Source organism: Paralichthys olivaceus, chromosome 9 (genome assembly GCF_024713975.1).
Source record: "Paralichthys olivaceus isolate ysfri-2021 chromosome 9, ASM2471397v2, whole genome shotgun sequence".
Classification (NCBI taxonomy): Eukaryota; Metazoa; Chordata; class Actinopteri; order Pleuronectiformes; family Paralichthyidae; genus Paralichthys; species Paralichthys olivaceus.
This window is the reverse complement of record NC_091101.1, coordinates 14,778,001-14,796,489: the sequence shown is the minus strand read 5'-3', so window position 1 is coordinate 14,796,489 and position 18,489 is coordinate 14,778,001. Positions and strand designations below refer to the sequence as shown.

Sequence of the window (18,489 nt, the reverse complement as noted above, 5' to 3'; positions counted from 1 at the left end):
GTTCACGCCAGGATGTCTGCTGGACACTGATTAGTACAATAATCTTTAATGGAAAACAAGATGAGGTTGGCGTTTTGTCATTTACACATTTTTATTGATCAGCAATGTTTTTATCCTTGTTTAGTTTGAGATGAAATTTCTATTTATTTGCTGCTTCTACTTAGTTTCCTTCCCTCTATGTAACTTGTGTTTTTGGAATGACAATAAATCTTCTTGAATCTTACTTTTTTTTTTGATCATGAGAATATTCAACCATTGTTCACCCCCCCCCACCCCCCACCCCCCCCCCCCCCCCTTCCCCTTCCAAACATGGAAAATAACTTTCAGTTGTCATAAAACTCAAAAGCTGTTTAGTTTGTCCAGTTTGGGCTACTTTAAAAAAACATGGCAGCCTCCATAGAGAGGAGCCACTCCTGATGTTAATAGAAAGTATCTAAATATAAAGGACCCATTCTAGGGTAAAAACCCCCCCAACTATTTGTACAATTCAGATGATTAATACACACTAGTGAAAACACCAGTCGGATTACTTTATATTCAGTTTCTGCCAATAGATCCCTTTCACCTAAATGCGACACAGGGAACCTTTAAGAAGTAAAGCTTTCGTCCAGGAGGTGAGGTAGTTGAAACGATCATTATTCACCTGAACGCATCACCCTGCTGCAGGTGGCTCAGGGCGTGGCCTCCTCCCCGGCGGACGGGGCTCGGTGTGCGCATGCGTGAGACGGAGAAGTGCGTTTCAGAATGATTACCGTGCCGCGCGGAGAGACACAGATTAAACCGCTGCACACAACTGTGGTTTTAATCCGCGGCCCGAGGAGATTTAGCGAGGAGGAAACACCGGGTTTAAACCCAGCAGCCATATTGTATGGAAAAAAGGACGAGACGGTTGTTGTCGCCGGGAAAAAGAGTCGTCTCCTCCTCAGACTCGGGAGTTTAGCGGAGTTTCATGTTGTTTCTCACTGGCGGAGGGTTTGTGACGGACAGCTAGCTCAGCAGCTGGCTGAGGAGTCCACTCACCGGGACTAGCTCTTCTGCATTGTTTTCATCTGTTCGCTTAGAAAAGTGTTGAATCGACCACCGGAGAGATGAAGGACCGACTGGAGCAACTGAAAGCGGTGAGTGATGTCCAGGAAATATATATATATATAATATAAGTGTCCCTTTCTTTTCCTTCCTCCTCTTGTGTCGTTTCTCTGAACGCGGTGACAAACATATTGTGGCAAAAAAATAGTAACAATAAAAATAAATAATAAATTCAGATTAATAAAACAATTGACATTTTAATCAAAGCTTTTGGATAAATACTTGAAATATAACATTTTATCCATTGGAACCAACATCCTACACTGTGATGACATAACTCCTGAGTAGTAAAATGCAGGTTGTAAAGTGGTCCAGCTGTTTAAACATCTATATTGTGTGGCTGGATATAATATTAATAATAATGATACACTTTAACTAACACGCTTTAAAAAACAGTGACAGTGAGCTTTACATGTTAAAACCATAGACAACTATTAAATTAAGATGTGATCGAAATTGTACATTGCATATTTAAGCTGCTGTTCTGACTACCATCGCTTCCTCACATGATGTAGACATGTGCATACAAATATTTTAATCAGGTTTAGTTTTGCTGCAAGAGAATGACAACAGATTAACCTCCATTTTCACTGAATACTACCTGCCTTTAAAGGTGAAATCAAGAGTTGATAGTTTATATAGCTGGCAGACAGAAAATATAAAAGGAAATGTATAAAATATTCTCATTTCAGCTTCTCATATGTGAGCATGGTTTGGTTTCCTCTGTTTGATGTCAATGGAAATTAAACATCACGGTTGTGAGCTGATGGTCACACTAAAATACATTTTTACAACTGTAATATGATTTCATAGACAAAGTGATTATCTAAAGATGAAAATCGAAAGATAACAGATGTATAATAATAATGGAAAAAGTCATTTCTTACAGCTGTAGCTCCCATCATTGCTAGGAATACATTAAACCATTGAAAATATTACAATGACACTTACTAGCACACATACCTCCACCAAGGCTCAATCGTTCCCTAATGAAACCATATTTTAATTGAATAGATTCAGGTTTTTATTTTGAATCAGCACCAAATTGCACACAGTTATCAGTCCCCTAAACATGCCTGATTTTGTTAATCAAGATCCATGAATGATTCTCTGAGAAATCTCACAATCTTAAGGGTCTGCCCCCTGATCTAATTCTTAATGGTTGTTCTATGGTTAAGTGAAATTGGTTGAGTAGTTTTTACGTAGTCCTTCTATCTAACAAACAGACAAAGGCAGACGAGCAAATAATATTTTTGGTGGAAGTCATAACAAGTATAGTCAAAGTAGAAAGTTGTAAAATTTTCAGGTTGACTGAATCTGAGTTCAAGGGCCCAAATTAGAGATTATTATGATAATTAAACAGTGAATCACTGGCAACACAGAGGTTTCCATTTTATTCGCCTTTTCTCTATTCAAAACCAAGTTAATGACAGTAAATACACTTGAAGGGGGAGGTGAGGCCTTGATCCTATTGTAACCCAAGTCGGGATGTGTTGCTATAGCTACTGCTGGCCAAATATTTGCCCCCCCCGGGCGTCTGTATCTCACACAGCTGGCTTCTTTTCAGGGAAAAGAAGTGCCGATAGCAAATGAAGTAGGTCAGTTATTTGTTGGAAGGTTATGTTAAAACCTGGAAAGTCATATATCACTGCTTCCACCTTATTCTCAGGATGCATTCCTCAGTTTACCTTCTAATGTTTAACTCGATTGCTGTAATTTAGGCTGTATATCGTGTGGTTTGGGTGGGGGCATGTTTTCATGTGAATGTGGGCTCATGCCACCAGCGTGATTATGTCACCTGACAAACTTTAGACCTGGAGAAGTTTGGGAAAGAGAAGCAACATGAAACCAAGATAGTAGCTTAATCTGAGCTTTGGCTCTTTGTGACCGCTCATGCTGGATGTCGTTTTAATACAGTTGCCTGCTCAGACCATTTCAAACAAAAACACCAAAATCATTTGTTAGTTACATGGAATGACAACTTTCAAAAGTCTTGAGTAAAGCTCCAACTACATAAATATTATTGGCAAATATTTGTATTGAAAAAATGCCAAACACTCCCAGTTTCCAGCTCATCACATTTGAAGATAAGTTGGTTTTCTCAGTTTTTATCTTTGTAAACTGAATATTGTATATTCACATTTTTTGATATTCTCAGACTGAACTTATCTGGTGGCTGGCTGCAGTATTGCTTGTAAATCCATCCTCCTTTATTTTGGATTGGACCTGAGGCAAACGTCAACATACACATCAAGTACATTTTTCTCAAAGATGGTTTCTGTTATTAGTTCTTATCACACTGATGTTTGTTGAAGTTTGGTTGTAACAAGTTATTTGGTGCTGTAAAAATGGGCTGAAACATCATTAAATAACAGCTGAGGCTGAATTGCGATTGGTTGAGCATGTGTATTGGCAAGACCTCGATATCGCTGCTCCATCCCCCGATTGCTACTGCACAGACTCTAGCTCCAAATGCGCAAGATGGCAGCGTTCATATCTCACTCAGAGGATACGGAATAGAAATAGAATCTATGAACACAGTCTAACTTGCGGTTTGTCTAAAGGCTGATGTCAATATGACAGCTCAGTTCTGTGTTTTCAGCCTTTCTGTTCCATTTCCCTCATAATATTTTCAAATGTACTTTCAGTCAAAGCCTTACCCTCCCTGCTTTATCGTGCACAGTGTTTCCCCACATGTAATCCTGGCCTGGTGGTCACACTGTGTGACTTTCCTCCAGGATATAGCTCCGATATCAGCACACTGAATGGGGGAAATTCTACCGGCACAAACGTTTACTGGGGCACATGCAGTTTTTAAATCCCTTGTCAGATTTCAGCATTGCATTAACACAAGTCCTGATGAGAGTATTTTGGCTTCTGCCATGATGCCGCTGTAAATCTGACCTCAGGTCTCTCTCCTGCTGCTGCTGATAGCGGGTGGCTCACTCTCTAAATCATTCTGTGGGACAATGTAGTGAACAGAGCTGCACCTAAAAAATATTATTTTCATTCATTTAACTTGCTGAATGGCTCTTTTCATGGTTTAGTCAGTAAAATGTAAAACACATTTTTGTGTGACAATACAGAATACATTTTTGATGAAGAATGACTTCAAGGTATAAATGTTACAACGCTTAATGAAAATGTCTAATAACGACAAATCTTTGTTACATATTTTGTTGACTTGTGAACTTACATTCCAAAATGTTTCCAACAATGTTCAAACCCAAGCAACTCATCATTCTGGTCGCCTTTTAGTTGCGTCATATCTGCTTTATGTCTGGCTTTTCCCGTCTCTGCTATATTTTTCAGGACAAACAAAGTATGACAAATGTAAAACACACTGCTAGCCAGTTTGCCAGTCCTCTGTACTAGTCATTTGTAAAGGATCCTGATTATTCATTGCCATTTGCTGAGGCAGAGGTGTTTTTTTCAATGATCAAAATATTCGCTGACTACTTTTCTTTCATACGTCTGATAGATTAAATCACAAACCATTGCCGCTCGACTAGTGTGAACATTATTTTGCCCTGAAGTGTCTCCTGTTGAATGTGTTATGCTACTGTTTCGTCCTTTATGATCCCCAGTGACAAAGTCTGCCATTTTATCAGCTCTGCTTCCTTTAGATGACGGAATCACTGGAAAGATAAGTGAGCCAGAGGGTTGGCCCTGTGTTGAGTTTTGTGCATGATAATGAGTCATAGAGGTCACTCCATTTTAATTTTCTCTACATTGGCAAACTTATTGTTCGTGCGTGTATGCTGAAGTTAATTTTACTGCGGGGGTGTAAAAGCTAATACAATGAGCTCAGTCTTTGTACTTGTGTCTCTATTTTTTTCCATTGGTTGTATCCCTCTTAACATAGCTTCACATTTGATCAGATTTGCCTGAATCATAAAACGGTCATCTAATTGAAGGTCAGATGACATTGTGTGTTAAGAGAGAGTCAGTTTTATGACCATCTGTATTTGTGAAGCTGACTCTAGGCGACTCTATCTGCTGCAGAGTAAAACCTCGGCTCAGTCATTGCCTTGTTGAGAGGAATTATGCAACATAACATATGGTGCTTTGTCTGCAGAATAAGTGTCATTAAATGTTTTGTATAAACGCAATGAGCCTGTATCCGGGGTCACACTTCTGTCCTTCACGTGCAGCATGTGTTGTATTTTCTAATATGATGCCAAGTTGTCAAAATGTTATCCTGTGTGTTTTTTTAAATGTTTTCATGATTACACACTGTTGCAGTACTAAGTATGAGATTATAGTGTTTGTGTTGATTTTGTTTATAAAAAAAAGAAAAAAAGAATCTAATTTGCTGCTGGATGGTTGACTCTGTGAATTAACATTTTGGCAGAGCTGCTGAAAGTGGAATGAAACCTAGTTTGTTCATAGTTTATTTCTCAGGATCGTGAGAGGGAGGTGTGTTACTTTCTCCTCTGAATGTGACAATATTGCACAAAACGCTGTAAAATTCTGGTCAGTTTGCACAAAAACCTTGCAAACGTTACACATCTCATGATCTCACACTTTACAAGTCATGAAAGGTTACTCTGCATTACACCCCTCCCTACCAGCCCCCATTCAGTGTTAGGAAACAGTACGAGGTTACCGAGTAATGATTACATTTTTTGATCCAAAAGGATAAAGCATGTGTGAGGTTGTGTGTTTGTCCAGTCCCTGAATTTATCTTTAGTTTTCTAATAGGGACAGGAGCTTCCAAGTTGAATCATAAGATCAGTGAGTGAGTTTAACAAGAACTGTTGTAAAAGTTTTCTTGATGACTTCGACAAAGTCACAGCCTCTGATGTTTACAGTTGGTATCAGACAGTTTTTACATGAAAGAACCTGCCTCTTTGTGTGTATGTGTGTGTCTTTCCTCTTATTTTTGCTGAATGAGAGACACTGGAAGGAAACGAGCGCTTGTTCTTATCTTGCTGCTGCATGTGTGACGGAGCATAATGTATCGGCCAGAGGTTTGAAAAACAAGCAGCGTGACCTGTGCTCGTGTCCGGGGAAGTGTCTGTTCACGTTGTTGTTTTTTACAGCAGGCTGAAACAAATGGTCCCAGGCTGCATTTGCAAGTCAAATTGTAGACGAGGGTTAAAGCCAAACTAAGACTCTGCATTTTAATAGTTGTAGTAAATGTTACTGCACAGAGGACATTGACATAATTTACAATTTACATCTATTTATTAATGCATTTTTTCTAAATTGTAAAAAAAATTGTTATGATTTCTAAAGGTCAAGGTGAAACATTACTTTTTTTATTTGACTGAAAAAACTGTTGTTTTAAATAAAAACCTTATATTTGAGAACATCAAATGTTTGGCTGTTAAAAAAATGACAACAGTAATCAACGTAGCGCAGCAACGATCAATTGGTTATTCGATTTGTAGAATTACCATCCCCCCATAAATTATAGTTACAGCTCCATAAATAAGACCTTTTTTTCATGTTACTGTAAATTAAATATTTTACAGGTATATAGACTTTAAGTCTTAAGCAAACTGGAGACATTGCTGTAGCCCTGATATTGAATCCCCACCAAGAAGGTTATGCTTTTGTCTGCTTATATTAGTCGGCAGGAATATGCAAAAACCACTCAACCAATTTCCATAAGACTTTGTGGAGTGGTGGTTTCATGACATGGCATGTTTAGGGAACTAATATATTTGAATGTGTGTAACTTGGTGCAGCTTGATCGAATTTCAGCCGGCTGTTGGGCCTAGGTGTAGGAATGTGCTTTACTGAGCCATTTAAGTTTAATAATTTATAAACTAAACGATCATTTGATAAAATAGTCTTTAGTTGCTGCCCTAAATCAATGGAAAGTAATTTACTTAGTTATTCAACAAGTTCCTTAAACACATTGTACTGTACATTGTGTAACCCAGTGAGAAACTGAGGAATGCTGCGAGTTAATCTATATTTTGAATAAGAATAAATGTTCTCATATTTATTGAGATTTCCAGTTTAGAGATGAAAACTAAGTCAGGTCATATGAGAGAGTGGAGTTCACAGGTGTGTTTAACATGTTACATGCTTGAATAAAGGGAAGGACACAACCAAGTGTCAGCCATTACAAAACAGAAACATGAGTGTTAAGGGTGTAGTGGCAAAGCAAAGCTAATCGGGTGTTTAGTGTCCACATGATTGACTCTAAATGCATAAGTAATCAAACAGGAGGGAACACATGGTGCTTTCCTACTCCCCTCCCCTCTAACTCCGTCACAGCACGGCCCGATGATGTCTGTTTACACTGCAACTGAGCTGTGGTTTCTTGAAGTCAGTTGAAAACAGGTTGAGTTCCTGGAGCCTGGCCCTCATCCCTCACCGTGTAAATATTCACCAGGTGATCTGAGCTCTGTGTGATCTGCCCTGTGTACTGACTGTCTTCTGTGACGCTTTTATGACTTCAGCAGAGGGAAGCTCTCTGATGAATTTAGTGTTTGCTGATTCGGGTCAGACCAATGTTTCTGGTTGACGTGTCACACAGAGCTGCTAAACCAGGAAGCAATTTGATTAGAATGGCCTTTAGTTGTGGCTCATGGTCTAACTGAATAGTTGATCATAGTCTGATTTGAATATTGTTTTCTTGTCACGGGTGAGATGTGAAGTTCATTTTGTTATTAAATTATAATTTTTTTAGTATCTCTGTCTCTTGTGCTTTTAGAAAGCACTGATGTTGTCACAGCTCTCATGAGTGTAACTATGAAGCTAGAGCCAGCAGTTCCAAAGATCTGTCTATCTTAACTAAAGTAGCCCATCTTCACCACCAAAGTCACAAATGAACACATTATATGTGGTTTGTTTGTCATCATACACAATCTAAGTTTCAAGACAACAGTTTGTGGATTTAATAGAGAGTTAGTATCTGACTATATCTTGGTTTGACCCCAACTTTTAAAGTTTCTGCTGTCAACATCAGTGTGATGACCATACTCATGGAACCAGGCACACATCAGTCTGCTTTTCTGTTTTTACCCTGGTGACCACAACCAACATCTCAGTACACCTTTAATCCTGGGGTGTTGATGAAATGCTACTTATTTATCCTGTGTGCTTCAGAGAAATACCCTTCACACGCTCTCCCTGTCCAGCTGGACCTGCTGGTGTGAGTCTGATGCCGTCTTTTTCTTTTTCTTCTCTTAGACGTGTGATCAAGATGACGAAGAGGTGGAGATTGCTGTGGACAACGCAGCCTTCATGGACGAGTTCTTCTCTCAGGTGACTGTTGCCGTAGGGGCATTGAAGGGACACGTTGTTTTATTAAGTTGCATATGTTGAGTAATTTTCTATATTTTACTTTTGTGTTTCAGATCGAGGACATTAGGAACAGTATCGATAAAATTGATGACAATGTGGCTGAAGTCAAAAAGCTCTTCTCTGTCATCCTTTCTGCTCCTACTTCCGATCAGAGTAAGATACCTCACCACTGCCAGCTAAACATTTATTAACAATTTACTCACTTAAGTTCCCATTAAGGATGTTTTTCTTCCCCGACCTTCACTCTTAGCAATGTTTTTCCTTTACAAATTGCATTTACTTGCATTTTATGTGTCCCAAATTAGATTCTTTCCTACTTTTGCTTAGAAAACTCAAAAATATTCTTTTACCCCATCAATAAACCTTAATTGATTACTTGAATTGATAATTTAAAACAACATTATATAGATATGTCTTAAACTGATTTGAAAATGTCAATATTAATTGAAAAAGCTGACTTGGATCTTTAACATTCTAAGCTGTTCATTGTCTTGTCTCTTACTTTTCAGAAACACAGGATGACCTGGAGGCAATCACTAATGACATTAAGAAGATGGCTAACAATGCAAGAAACAAACTGAAGAGTGAGTCTGCCTCACACACACACCACACACACACATCTCAGAATAATGGTGATGTTATTAGATAATAAGTGAAACAGTGAAGTGACAACAATATGTGATGTGTAATGACGAATCAAAAATGTGTATTTTGATTTGTTTCCAGCCATCGAGAGGAATCTGGAGTCGGAGGAGCAGGAGAGGGTGTCCGCTGACATGCGGATACGTAAATCACAGGTAAATGATGTGCACCTTAAGTTTCAGATGCCTGGTTCGACATTACTGTTGTCCACCCTTACTGCTTTTTTTTTTTTAACTTACTGCTATGGTAATAATATTTTCCCTGTCGTCTCCCAGCATGCAGTGCTGTCAAGGAAGTTTGTGGAGGTAATGACAAAGTATAATGAAGCCCAGGTGGACTTCAGGGAGAGGAGTAAAGGACGTATTCAGAGGCAGCTAGAGATCAGTGAGTGATTCCCACATACACAGCAATAAAGTCACACGATGGTCCTACAGTATTCTATGTCATTTACTCTTTCTTTCCTTTCCCTCTTTCCCCTTTCCAGCTGGAAAAGCGACCACAGATGAAGAACTGGAGGAGATGCTGGAGAGTGGGAATGCTGCTGTGTTCACTGCAGGGGTAAGAGTGTGTGTTGTGTACATCCACTATGTTGTTGACACTGGTCACACTGTGGTTGAACAGAAAAAAAAGTCAAGTTGTCAGTGGTTCAGGAAAAACTCAAAATGCCTGCATCAGCAGGTTAAAGATTAGCTGTGCTTGAACCTGTTGGGCTCAAAGTCAGTTTGCTCTGTTGGGCCTTATTGAGCCCTCTGACCCTCATTCACAGATTTACCAGCCAAGTGGTGCTTCTCAACAAAAACAAACAAATAGAAAGACAAAGAGGATCATTAACGTTTCAGGCAGGAATGCATTGTATTTTGAAGTGGACTGTCAGTACAAATACTCAAACATGGGTTGCAAGGATATGATGACACATCACGAGTGTTATATTGTTCTGTTTTCAGCAGCACGAATCAGCTGGTAAAGTGAGAGCAAAGTACATTTCAATTCATGAGAAAGCTTCTCTGGGCACAGGGTTGTTTCCAGTACAACCTGAGAAGAATTTCTTGCACAATGACACACATTGTAATTTGACATTCTCCGATCTGATAGCAACTAAATGCTTTAAAAACGTGCCTGGGCGCACGTGACCATGAATGTAAATAGAGAAAGATTGCGGTGAAATAGTCTCAGTCATTTAGATTGACCACAGTCCTAAAACTAAAATTAAAAATTGACCAACTGTGCTTCATTAAAATTCAGCAAGTATAGTGAGACTCAATTCAAAAAGAAAAACAACTGAAAGAATTGAATTGGCTTAATTTCACCTTGGTACTTCTTACAGTATCTTTGTATTAAGATGAGTATTTAAGAAGTTTTAACTTGTTAAATATAAAAAGGTTTTGTAGAAAAATAAATGTATGTTGAAAAGGGATATGATTTGGATATTAATACAAAACATTAGAAACAATACGCATTTAAAAAAACTCAAAAGCATGATTCATCAAAAACATTAAAAATAAGTTTGTTTAGTCCTGTGAAGTGGGATCACAGTGGATTGTTTATTGGCTCCTTAATCTGATATGTTTTTTGCATGGTGACACTAATCAGAAGTAATATAAAAGGACATTAGATGTGACACCAAGAGAGACGGTGTTTGTGTCTGTTATGCTAACAGGTGATGCTAACCTCTCTTCTCCACAGATTGTGGACTCTGGGATCTCTAAACAAGCCCTGAGTGAGATCGAATCCAGACACAAAGATATCGTCCGTCTGGAAAGCAGCATCAAGGAACTGCACGACATGTTTGTAGACATTGCCATGTTGGTGGAAAGCCAGGTACACTCCTCCACTCTTTTGATCAGCCCATCATTTTGTCTGCCCATCAGTTACTTCAGTAATATTACACATAATCCTTTCGTTTATTCACTCCTTGCATCAACTCTGGACTCTTATCTGCAGCTCTGTTTAATCCAGACTGTATTCAACTCTTTTTCATTCTTTATTTCTCTTCTCATCACTTCTGTGGTCTGACCATGGATCTGCGTCTGTCTCTGTTTCCTCTTTTCCAGCTCCATGCATTTCTTATACATCTCTTAACTTTCTCCTGCCACCGCCTCCTCCATCTCATCACCCAACACTGATGGAAACAACAATAAAGCATTTAGTAAGATGTATGAATTCTGCATCATTGTAGAACAGAGCAGACTTTGTACTACCATCAGTGTAAACACATGTCAGTAACTGTGTGTTTTTATGTGTACATGAGTATAACTACATATTTCTTGCTGCTTACACCATGCTTTCTGAGGGAAAAGCTTGTTTGAGGTAAGGGACACTGCACTGTTTGTGTTGGGTGAGTTTGCAGCACTCTTGTTTTATCAGCAAGAGAAACTGTCTCAACCAGCTCTTGACCTTCACCATGTTGAATTTTAAGTTTTTACTGGAAGAAGTTTGTTCCAAAGAAACGTAGCAATATAATCAGTCTGAATGCTTTGGCAGTGAAATGTACCCTCGGGTTGAAAACTAAAACAAAACTGGAGTCATTATTGAAACTGTCTGAACTAGAATACCTCCGCCAAGGCCCAGCAGTCCCTTTAAATTCATTCAAGATTACATAAACTCATAGATGTGAGTTCCCTAAATGTGCCAGATTCATCTCACAATGTTAAAGAAAGAGTCATTTTGGAAACTGTCTGAAAATCAATAGTTTTTCACAATATAATTTTTTTTAAATGAAAGACATTTCATAATTCTTCCGTGAACTTCAAACTTACGAAAGTGTTTGTCTTTAAACAACTCTACTACTTTTGTTGTACTGGTTGAGTTGTTGCTTTGTATCTTACTGTTTGTGTTGTGTTTTTCAGGGTGACATAGTAGACAACATAGAGCAGAATGTATCCAAGTCAGTGGACCACATAACAGTCGCTAAGGAGCAGACCAAAAAAGCTGTAAGGTACCAGACCAAAGCTCGCAAGGTAATGTGATTCAGCCAAGTGCTGCCCCAGCTCTCTCGTGACCTCTTCCTATTTTTTCTGCTTATTTTCTATGCAGAGTAACACTTTTTACACCGTTTGACACAGTGTGTGGACAGTTCACACTCCCTCGCCCTGCACCCACAATACCAATGGTGCACAACTGTTGCATTCTTTGTGCTTTGCTTTTCTTTTTTCTTTCTCTGTCTCACTTGTCATATTTATTTTCTTGTACTTTTCGTCACCTCTCGTCCCCTTGACCCACGTTAGGGTGGAATGATTGAAAGGATTGAGAGCAACATGGACCAATCAGTGGGCTTTGTGGAAAGGGCTGTAGCTGACACTAAGAAAGCTGCAAAGTTTCAGCAAGAAGCTCGCCGTGTGAGTGACTGCGGTCAAGAACAGCAGTCTGGTTTCCCAAAAGCAACAGTAAAAGTTTTGTTTTTATCGATTTAAAGAAGAAGACCCTGAAATCATTGATCTACAAATTTAAATACAGGGGATGAGAAATATTAAATTGACACCACAGGACATAGATTGAGTTAGATTCAACTTCACAATTTGATCTTGGATAACAATCCATAATAATCTGGCTGTCCTGAGCTCATTTGAACATGGACCTGCAACATCGATGATGCCCCCTTCATCCTTCTGGTTGTCGGACAGTGAAGCACATGTCATTGTCTCACCGAACAACACACTTCCACCTGATAAGCCTAAGTTTTTTTTAAACTCTTAACTGTCTTTAGTCGAATGCCCAGTTGCTATAAGAAAAGTGGATGCGGCTTTAATCACAGATTGCTTTTGGGAAACCTGCCTGGCAACATGAAGACCATCCCATCACCATCGAGAACCTGTTCCTCACCTCATTACGTGTGATGATCCCCCACCTCTCCTGTCCACCCTGGTCCTGAGCCTCCACCCTCTAGTTCTATGTGCTTTGACCTGCCCCCCCCCCTCGACACACAGACACACAAACTCTGACACTCAAACTTATACACATGTTCTACACTTAACTCTTTTTCTCCCACTTCTCTTCAACTTTAACCCTAACTTAATTTCTCAGTTTACAGTTTGCTCATGACGTCTGCTTTATTCTCGTTGTCCTTATTCTTTGGTTTTAGTTTCGCAGTGTGTTCGCTGTTCTCTCTGCTTCAGGATGTGTGAAAATAACTGTTGAACCTAGACATTAACATGAAGTCAACATGGTTGTGCCAAGTGAAAACTGGTTTATCAGACTTCATTAAAGTGTTTGGGTGGTTACCAAGCAACAAAGAGAGTAAATGGAGCTTGATATAGCCATTGTTTCCATATATTGTAATGATCACAAATAAGTATAAAATATGATTGATGTTGTTTCACCACTGATAATGATCCTGATGGTGCTGTGTTGGTTTGTTCCCAACAGAAAATGGTCATAATAGTGGTGGTTGTGGTGATCTTGCTGGCCTTACTAGCTCTCATTATCGGATTGTCAGTGGGACTGAAGTCAAGCTGATGAGCTAACTGAGTAAGAGGAGAGCTAAGGGTGAGTAACTCCACAGCAAATAACTCCTGTACTGCCATATTGGGTGTGTGAGGGTATGATGAAGACTTTGGAAAAGGTTTTGCAGGTTCTGGTCCTCCGGCTCCGTGAGGCGGCTGTGTTTTTCCTCTATATCCAGAGGGCTTATTTGAGGCGTGTTTGTGTGCATTTAAAGTTAGTTGGGTGTGTGTGTTTTTTTTTCTCCCATTCTGCATCACTTGCCTCTGGTTGCTGCTGAACAAACAAAGCAGTGCTGACAGTGAGTCAGTCACACACCGTTTTAAGCTGGTGTTTCGTCTGTGGGCTTGTTTCAGTTCCGATGCACCTCCTCGCTAAACGCTGTTCTCTCTTTGTGTCTCTCTCCGTAGAGGATGATGGTTATTGGTGCCATCTGTGCTGTGGTTGTTCTCATCCTCCTCATCGTCATCCTCACACTTTAGCAGGACCTCTGTGTTGCTGCCAATCATCACTCCATCCTTCCCTCCATCAGCTGACCCATCAAAGAAAAGTTTGATACTGGTCACCTCAGATGGATACAATCATATTTCATCCACAGATCATCAGTTAAAAACTGCACTCGATGTGACATTTGAAAGCTGGAAAAAAAGAGGACCTACAGGAACACATAACACAATATTTCTGACCTTTAAATACTTTCATCATTCCCTTCCGAACCATCCTCCCTGAATTGTGAGGGTTTGTTTGACACCTTCATGCAGCTTGGACAGTTTTGAGGAAGCTGTACTGTAAATGAGGAAACAAGACTGACTCTGATGTGAGTTACAATTCCCACTGTCCTATGTACACGTGGGGTGAAAAGGGAATTGAAAATTACTGATCGTAATTCCACCAGTGTCACTAAGCATTTCATTGTGCAGCATTCAGTGCCAAAGAATCAGCCTGGAAGTTTTTGTCATCTGAAATGTATTAAGTCCTAATGAGATGCATCACCTCCACTGTCTTCATGTCTTTCCTTTATGAGCCTTGACACATTTGTAATTGAAAAGCTTGCTACTGTAATGGGAATTTTATTAGTTTGGAGGAGTTTCAGCACTTTCACATTTCAAGATATGACTCCACTTCTGTGATTTAGCTCAGATGATCATGTAGATAATATAATGGTTATATTTGGTGTTATCAATATCTGGCCTGAATATGAAGTAGTTCTCTAAACTTGAAGAGGATCGGTGTGTCCACTTATGATTCTTCAGTTTTATAGAGCACAATGGTTTTAATGTTAAATTTGTGAAGGATGATGCTTATGTAAAACACATTTCATGGCTGGGCAGAGCTAAGATAAGCAAGAAGGAAAAGGGCTAGCGGCATAAACATGCAATCCTTGCTTGAATATTTATCTGAACACTGTAGCACTATTAAATATTAAGGCATGATTGTTTCGTCTGTAAAAACAAAATGTTTTAATGCCACATGATGGTAAGATTGCCAATAACACAAGTGGCTTATTTGCCAGAAGAGCCTAAATAGTTTTTGTATTTATTATGTGTTTTTAATGAAGTGTTGCTAATAAAGTCACACAGGATAAAGTGCAAATGGTAATTCTAACTTGCCATATTGTGTCAGTGGCAGGTGGTTGTAAAGTTGCCATGTTTTTGGTCTCCTCATATTTCTAATATAAACTCACAACTCAGTTTATAAGGTACAGCAGTAATTAATTATAATACAACAGCCCTGTAATAATAAATCAGTTTTTGGCAAAAGAGTTTGACTTGTTGGTTAAACTTAGTAAACATGTTGCAGGGAGGCTGTAGTTTGTGGTGCTGTTGAATTGTCTTGCTCTGTAGGGAAGAGGTGAGTCTGCCCTCACTTGTATAAGTATAAAGACCTATAACTCAACAATACCATTCAGTGCAAAATCCAAAAACCTTCATATTTTCATGATTTTTACAGTTTCAGTCCATGTTTTCAGAAAAGTCAATGACTGAATTAAACTAGAGTGTGTAGAATTAAGTGATATCTAGTGTTGAAATTGCATGTTGCAGCTGAACACCCTTCACCTCACCCTCTCCTTCCAAACATTAAAAATAACCTGTTGTAGCCTTTAATTGTCATTAAAACTCAAAAGCTGTTTAGTTTGTCCAGTCTGGACTAATGTAAAAAACATGGCAGCCTCCGTAGAGAAAGTCCCCTCGATGTAAATATAAAGTATTTCAATATAAAGGGCCTTTTCTGGGGCAAAGAAAACTACAATTCATACAATTTAGATGAAACGAACTAGTGAAAACATCATGAGGATTATTCTACATTAGATTTCTGCCAATAGTTCCCTTTTACCTAAATCTTACACACTGGACCTTTAAGTGTACATGTTTAGCAAATTAGTGCAGGATTTCCAGAGGGGCTGTTGTACCAGACTGATTTAGCTGCAGCTCGGTGTTATAGCAGCTGAGTTCAATTCTGTTTAGTCATCATCATTTCATCAGCTCATTTTTGGTAGAGAGCACATTTCAATCTTTCAATTTACTGAGCTACAGTGTCCATATGGCCATTCTGTAGCTTTTTTGGGTTTTTAAAGCAGCTTGGTTAATTAAACACTGTATTATACACTGTTTATATCAGCCATTCAAGAGAAGAGGCAACGTGATCCAATTTAATCATTGACCACATCAAAGGTTTTTCAGTGCAACGACAATGAAGTTACCACAAGAGTCACTCAGTGAAATCAATCAAACGGAGCCTGGGTGATGCTTTTAATTCAGCTTGTGAAGGAAACACTTGACGGTGAGAGGCCCTCAGCTTGATCTGTGCACCAGTGCAGTCTGCTCTGTTTGGCTTCTGTCCACAACCTTTCAATCTAATGCTTCTATTTCAGGGTTTTTCTTCAGCACAGGAGGCAGGAAGAGAGACAGGAGAAAACTGAAACTGTTGGAGTCTGTTTTTAACTTAAATGCCAATTTTAATGGTGATTAAAGATGTTATGCTTTTTAACTACTGTTTGAAGAGTGCTTCATTTGCAGAGTCATGCTTATCTGCCCAGCTTGACTTTGTGAGGAACACAAGGTAAATATGATATCGACTTTTTTACCTTTTTGGATGACTGGAGGATTTGTGTGAAGGTTTTTTATGGGTGCAGTATGTGCATACAGAATATTAACCACTGTGTTGCAGCCTTTTAAAGACAAGTGTAAAAAAGGAGGTACGTTAACACACAAACACACACACAAACCTCTTGTAACCACTCGGATCCTCTTCTCCTTTTTGCTGAATCGTTTCCTCAAACCGTTGTGTCCATACATGTGAATTATTGTCTCGTGTTTGGCTGTTTTGTGTTTACAATCATGACTCACAGTTTAATCTCTTCATCTTTAATTATTTCCTTATTTTTAAACTACAGAAAAAGATGATGATTACTTTGTGCTGTGCCATCATTGGGATTGTTGGGTTCTCGTATCTCTACAGCTTCTTCTCATGAGAGCTCATCCACAGGTAAAACACCTGCATCGTCCTCCAGCGTGATGAATTCTTAGTTGTAAACTACATGTTGAAATTAAAGTCTCTTTTTTTGTCTTTGTTTGCTATTTCTAGGAAAGATACTTTCTCCAAGAACAAGAATATTCCCTGATATGCCCCCATGTTTACCCTCACCATTATTTGAATCTGTTTTAAAATTACAAAGTACATTTGAATTTAACCATATCTATCCTGTACACTTACCTCTGTATTTAATATTTGATTTAAAATGATTTTCTTGCTGTATGAAGTGTTTGAAAACGTGTTATAAGTGTGTAGATCTCTCTCAACCTGTTCACAACCACTTGACGAGTAATTGTTTGAGATTGTAGTCTACCGCCCCCTGGTGGTTCACATAGGGAACCATTTTATTTAGAGAAAATTTGAATAACATAAAATTATTATTATACATTAAAAGAATGAACGTGATCTTTTTTGTTGCCTTGTAAGCCACAAAAATCAAATCATACCCGTATAGAAATTACGAAGCTCTGATCATACATATATCACATGAAGTAGTATTTCTTTTTTATTGTTTGATGTTATTATGATTTTAATAAATTGTGTGATTTTGTTGTTGTGTGTGATCAGTATGAGTCTGTGTTGCTGCAATGCTTGTAATAATGGTCTTCTGTGTAACTCGCTCACTGGCAGTGTGTCAACCCAGTAAAGCCTGTTATGTAATAAAAGATGTATGTGCGTTAAACCAAGTGTTGGTTCATGCTTCGTGTGTGTGTGTGTGTGTGTGTGTGTGTGTGTGTGTGTGTGTGTGTGTGTGTGTGTGTGTGTGTGTGTGTGTGTGTGTGTGTGTGTGTGTTTTGATTGTTCATGTGTACACAACATCGTGTGTGAAGCTTTTCTGACCTAATTCCATCCCTCACTACGGACTCAGGCCCCGCCCATCAATACTGCGTGGGGCGGGGCCTACGCGAGGGTGCGTTCGTTTCTGCTTCGTCTTTGCAGGAACCTGGAGCAGGAAGAAAATTGTGTTTATATAATGGCATGAAGATCCGAATCATCAACCAACCAGCCGCAATTTAAATGAGAAAATAATTATTTCTCATTTTTAAAAAGGGTAAAATATTTTCTGATTCTAATCCATCACATGTGAAGATTGTATACTTTTCTAATATTGTTGTTCTGTACAATAATAATACATTTGAAGACGTCACCTGTTAGTGCATCTTTTTTCTGCAGTTGGAAAACAAAACAATACATTAATCTGGAAAAAAATCAGATAATATAAAATGAATCAGTGATGAAAATAATCATGAGTTGCTGCCTTGGAAACAATGATAGTTGTAATACAATGTAAAATTTAATATTTTTTTTAATTCATGAAAAATCAGTGTCGTTTTATTATTTTCATTAGTTTTATTTTAGTATTGCTTCCTCGCGCTGGAGAAACTGAAACAAACACTGTGCTTTAACATTGTAATCCTGTTTAAAGAGCACCTGCAGTGACCAATCAGAGCGGCTCTATGCTAATCTTCAGTGACCAATCAGAGCGGCCCTGTGCTAACCTTCAGTAGCAGCGGTGTCAGGAGG

The 18,489-nt window shown here is 38.8% G+C and overlaps 1 protein-coding gene across 5 annotated transcripts; it reads left to right on the top strand.

Moving 5' to 3' along the window:
• Positions 1 to 697: 697 nt before the first annotated feature.
• On the top strand, positions 698 to 17,647 carry stx3b (syntaxin 3b). 5 transcript variants are annotated; one of them, XM_069531569.1, is made up of 12 exons: positions 698 to 1,118; positions 8,239 to 8,313; positions 8,406 to 8,505; positions 8,862 to 8,936; positions 9,079 to 9,149; positions 9,270 to 9,378; positions 9,479 to 9,552; positions 10,678 to 10,812; positions 11,841 to 11,951; positions 12,219 to 12,329; positions 16,826 to 16,917; positions 17,017 to 17,647. In XM_069531569.1, the coding sequence occupies exons 1-11, from the start codon at positions 1,089 to 1,091 to the stop codon at positions 16,901 to 16,903; spliced, it is 969 nt and encodes a 322-aa protein (XP_069387670.1). In that variant the 5' UTR covers positions 698 to 1,088; the 3' UTR covers positions 16,904 to 16,917; positions 17,017 to 17,647. The 5 variants fall into 5 exon arrangements, 4 of the variants coding, with proteins under 4 accessions (XP_069387670.1, XP_019941379.1, XP_019941362.1 ...); XR_011244036.1 differs by lacking the exons at positions 12,219 to 12,329; positions 16,826 to 16,917; positions 17,017 to 17,647 and adding exons at positions 13,357 to 13,626; positions 13,842 to 15,191; XM_020085820.2 differs by lacking the exon at positions 11,841 to 11,951.
• The last annotated feature ends 842 nt before the right edge of the window (positions 17,648 to 18,489 follow it).

Bases quoted from the DNA above. Each gene is read 5' to 3' on its own strand.
- stx3b (XM_069531569.1), top strand. From the start codon at position 1,089: ATGAAGGACCGACTGGAGCAACTGAAAGCG. The intron at 9,553-10,677 runs GTAAGAGTGTGT...TCTTCTCCACAG, and splicing joins CTGCTGTGTTCACTGCAGGG to ATTGTGGACTCTGGGATCTC. The intron at 12,330-16,825 runs GTGAGTGACTGC...TTTAAACTACAG, and splicing joins TTCAGCAAGAAGCTCGCCGT to AAAAAGATGATGATTACTTT.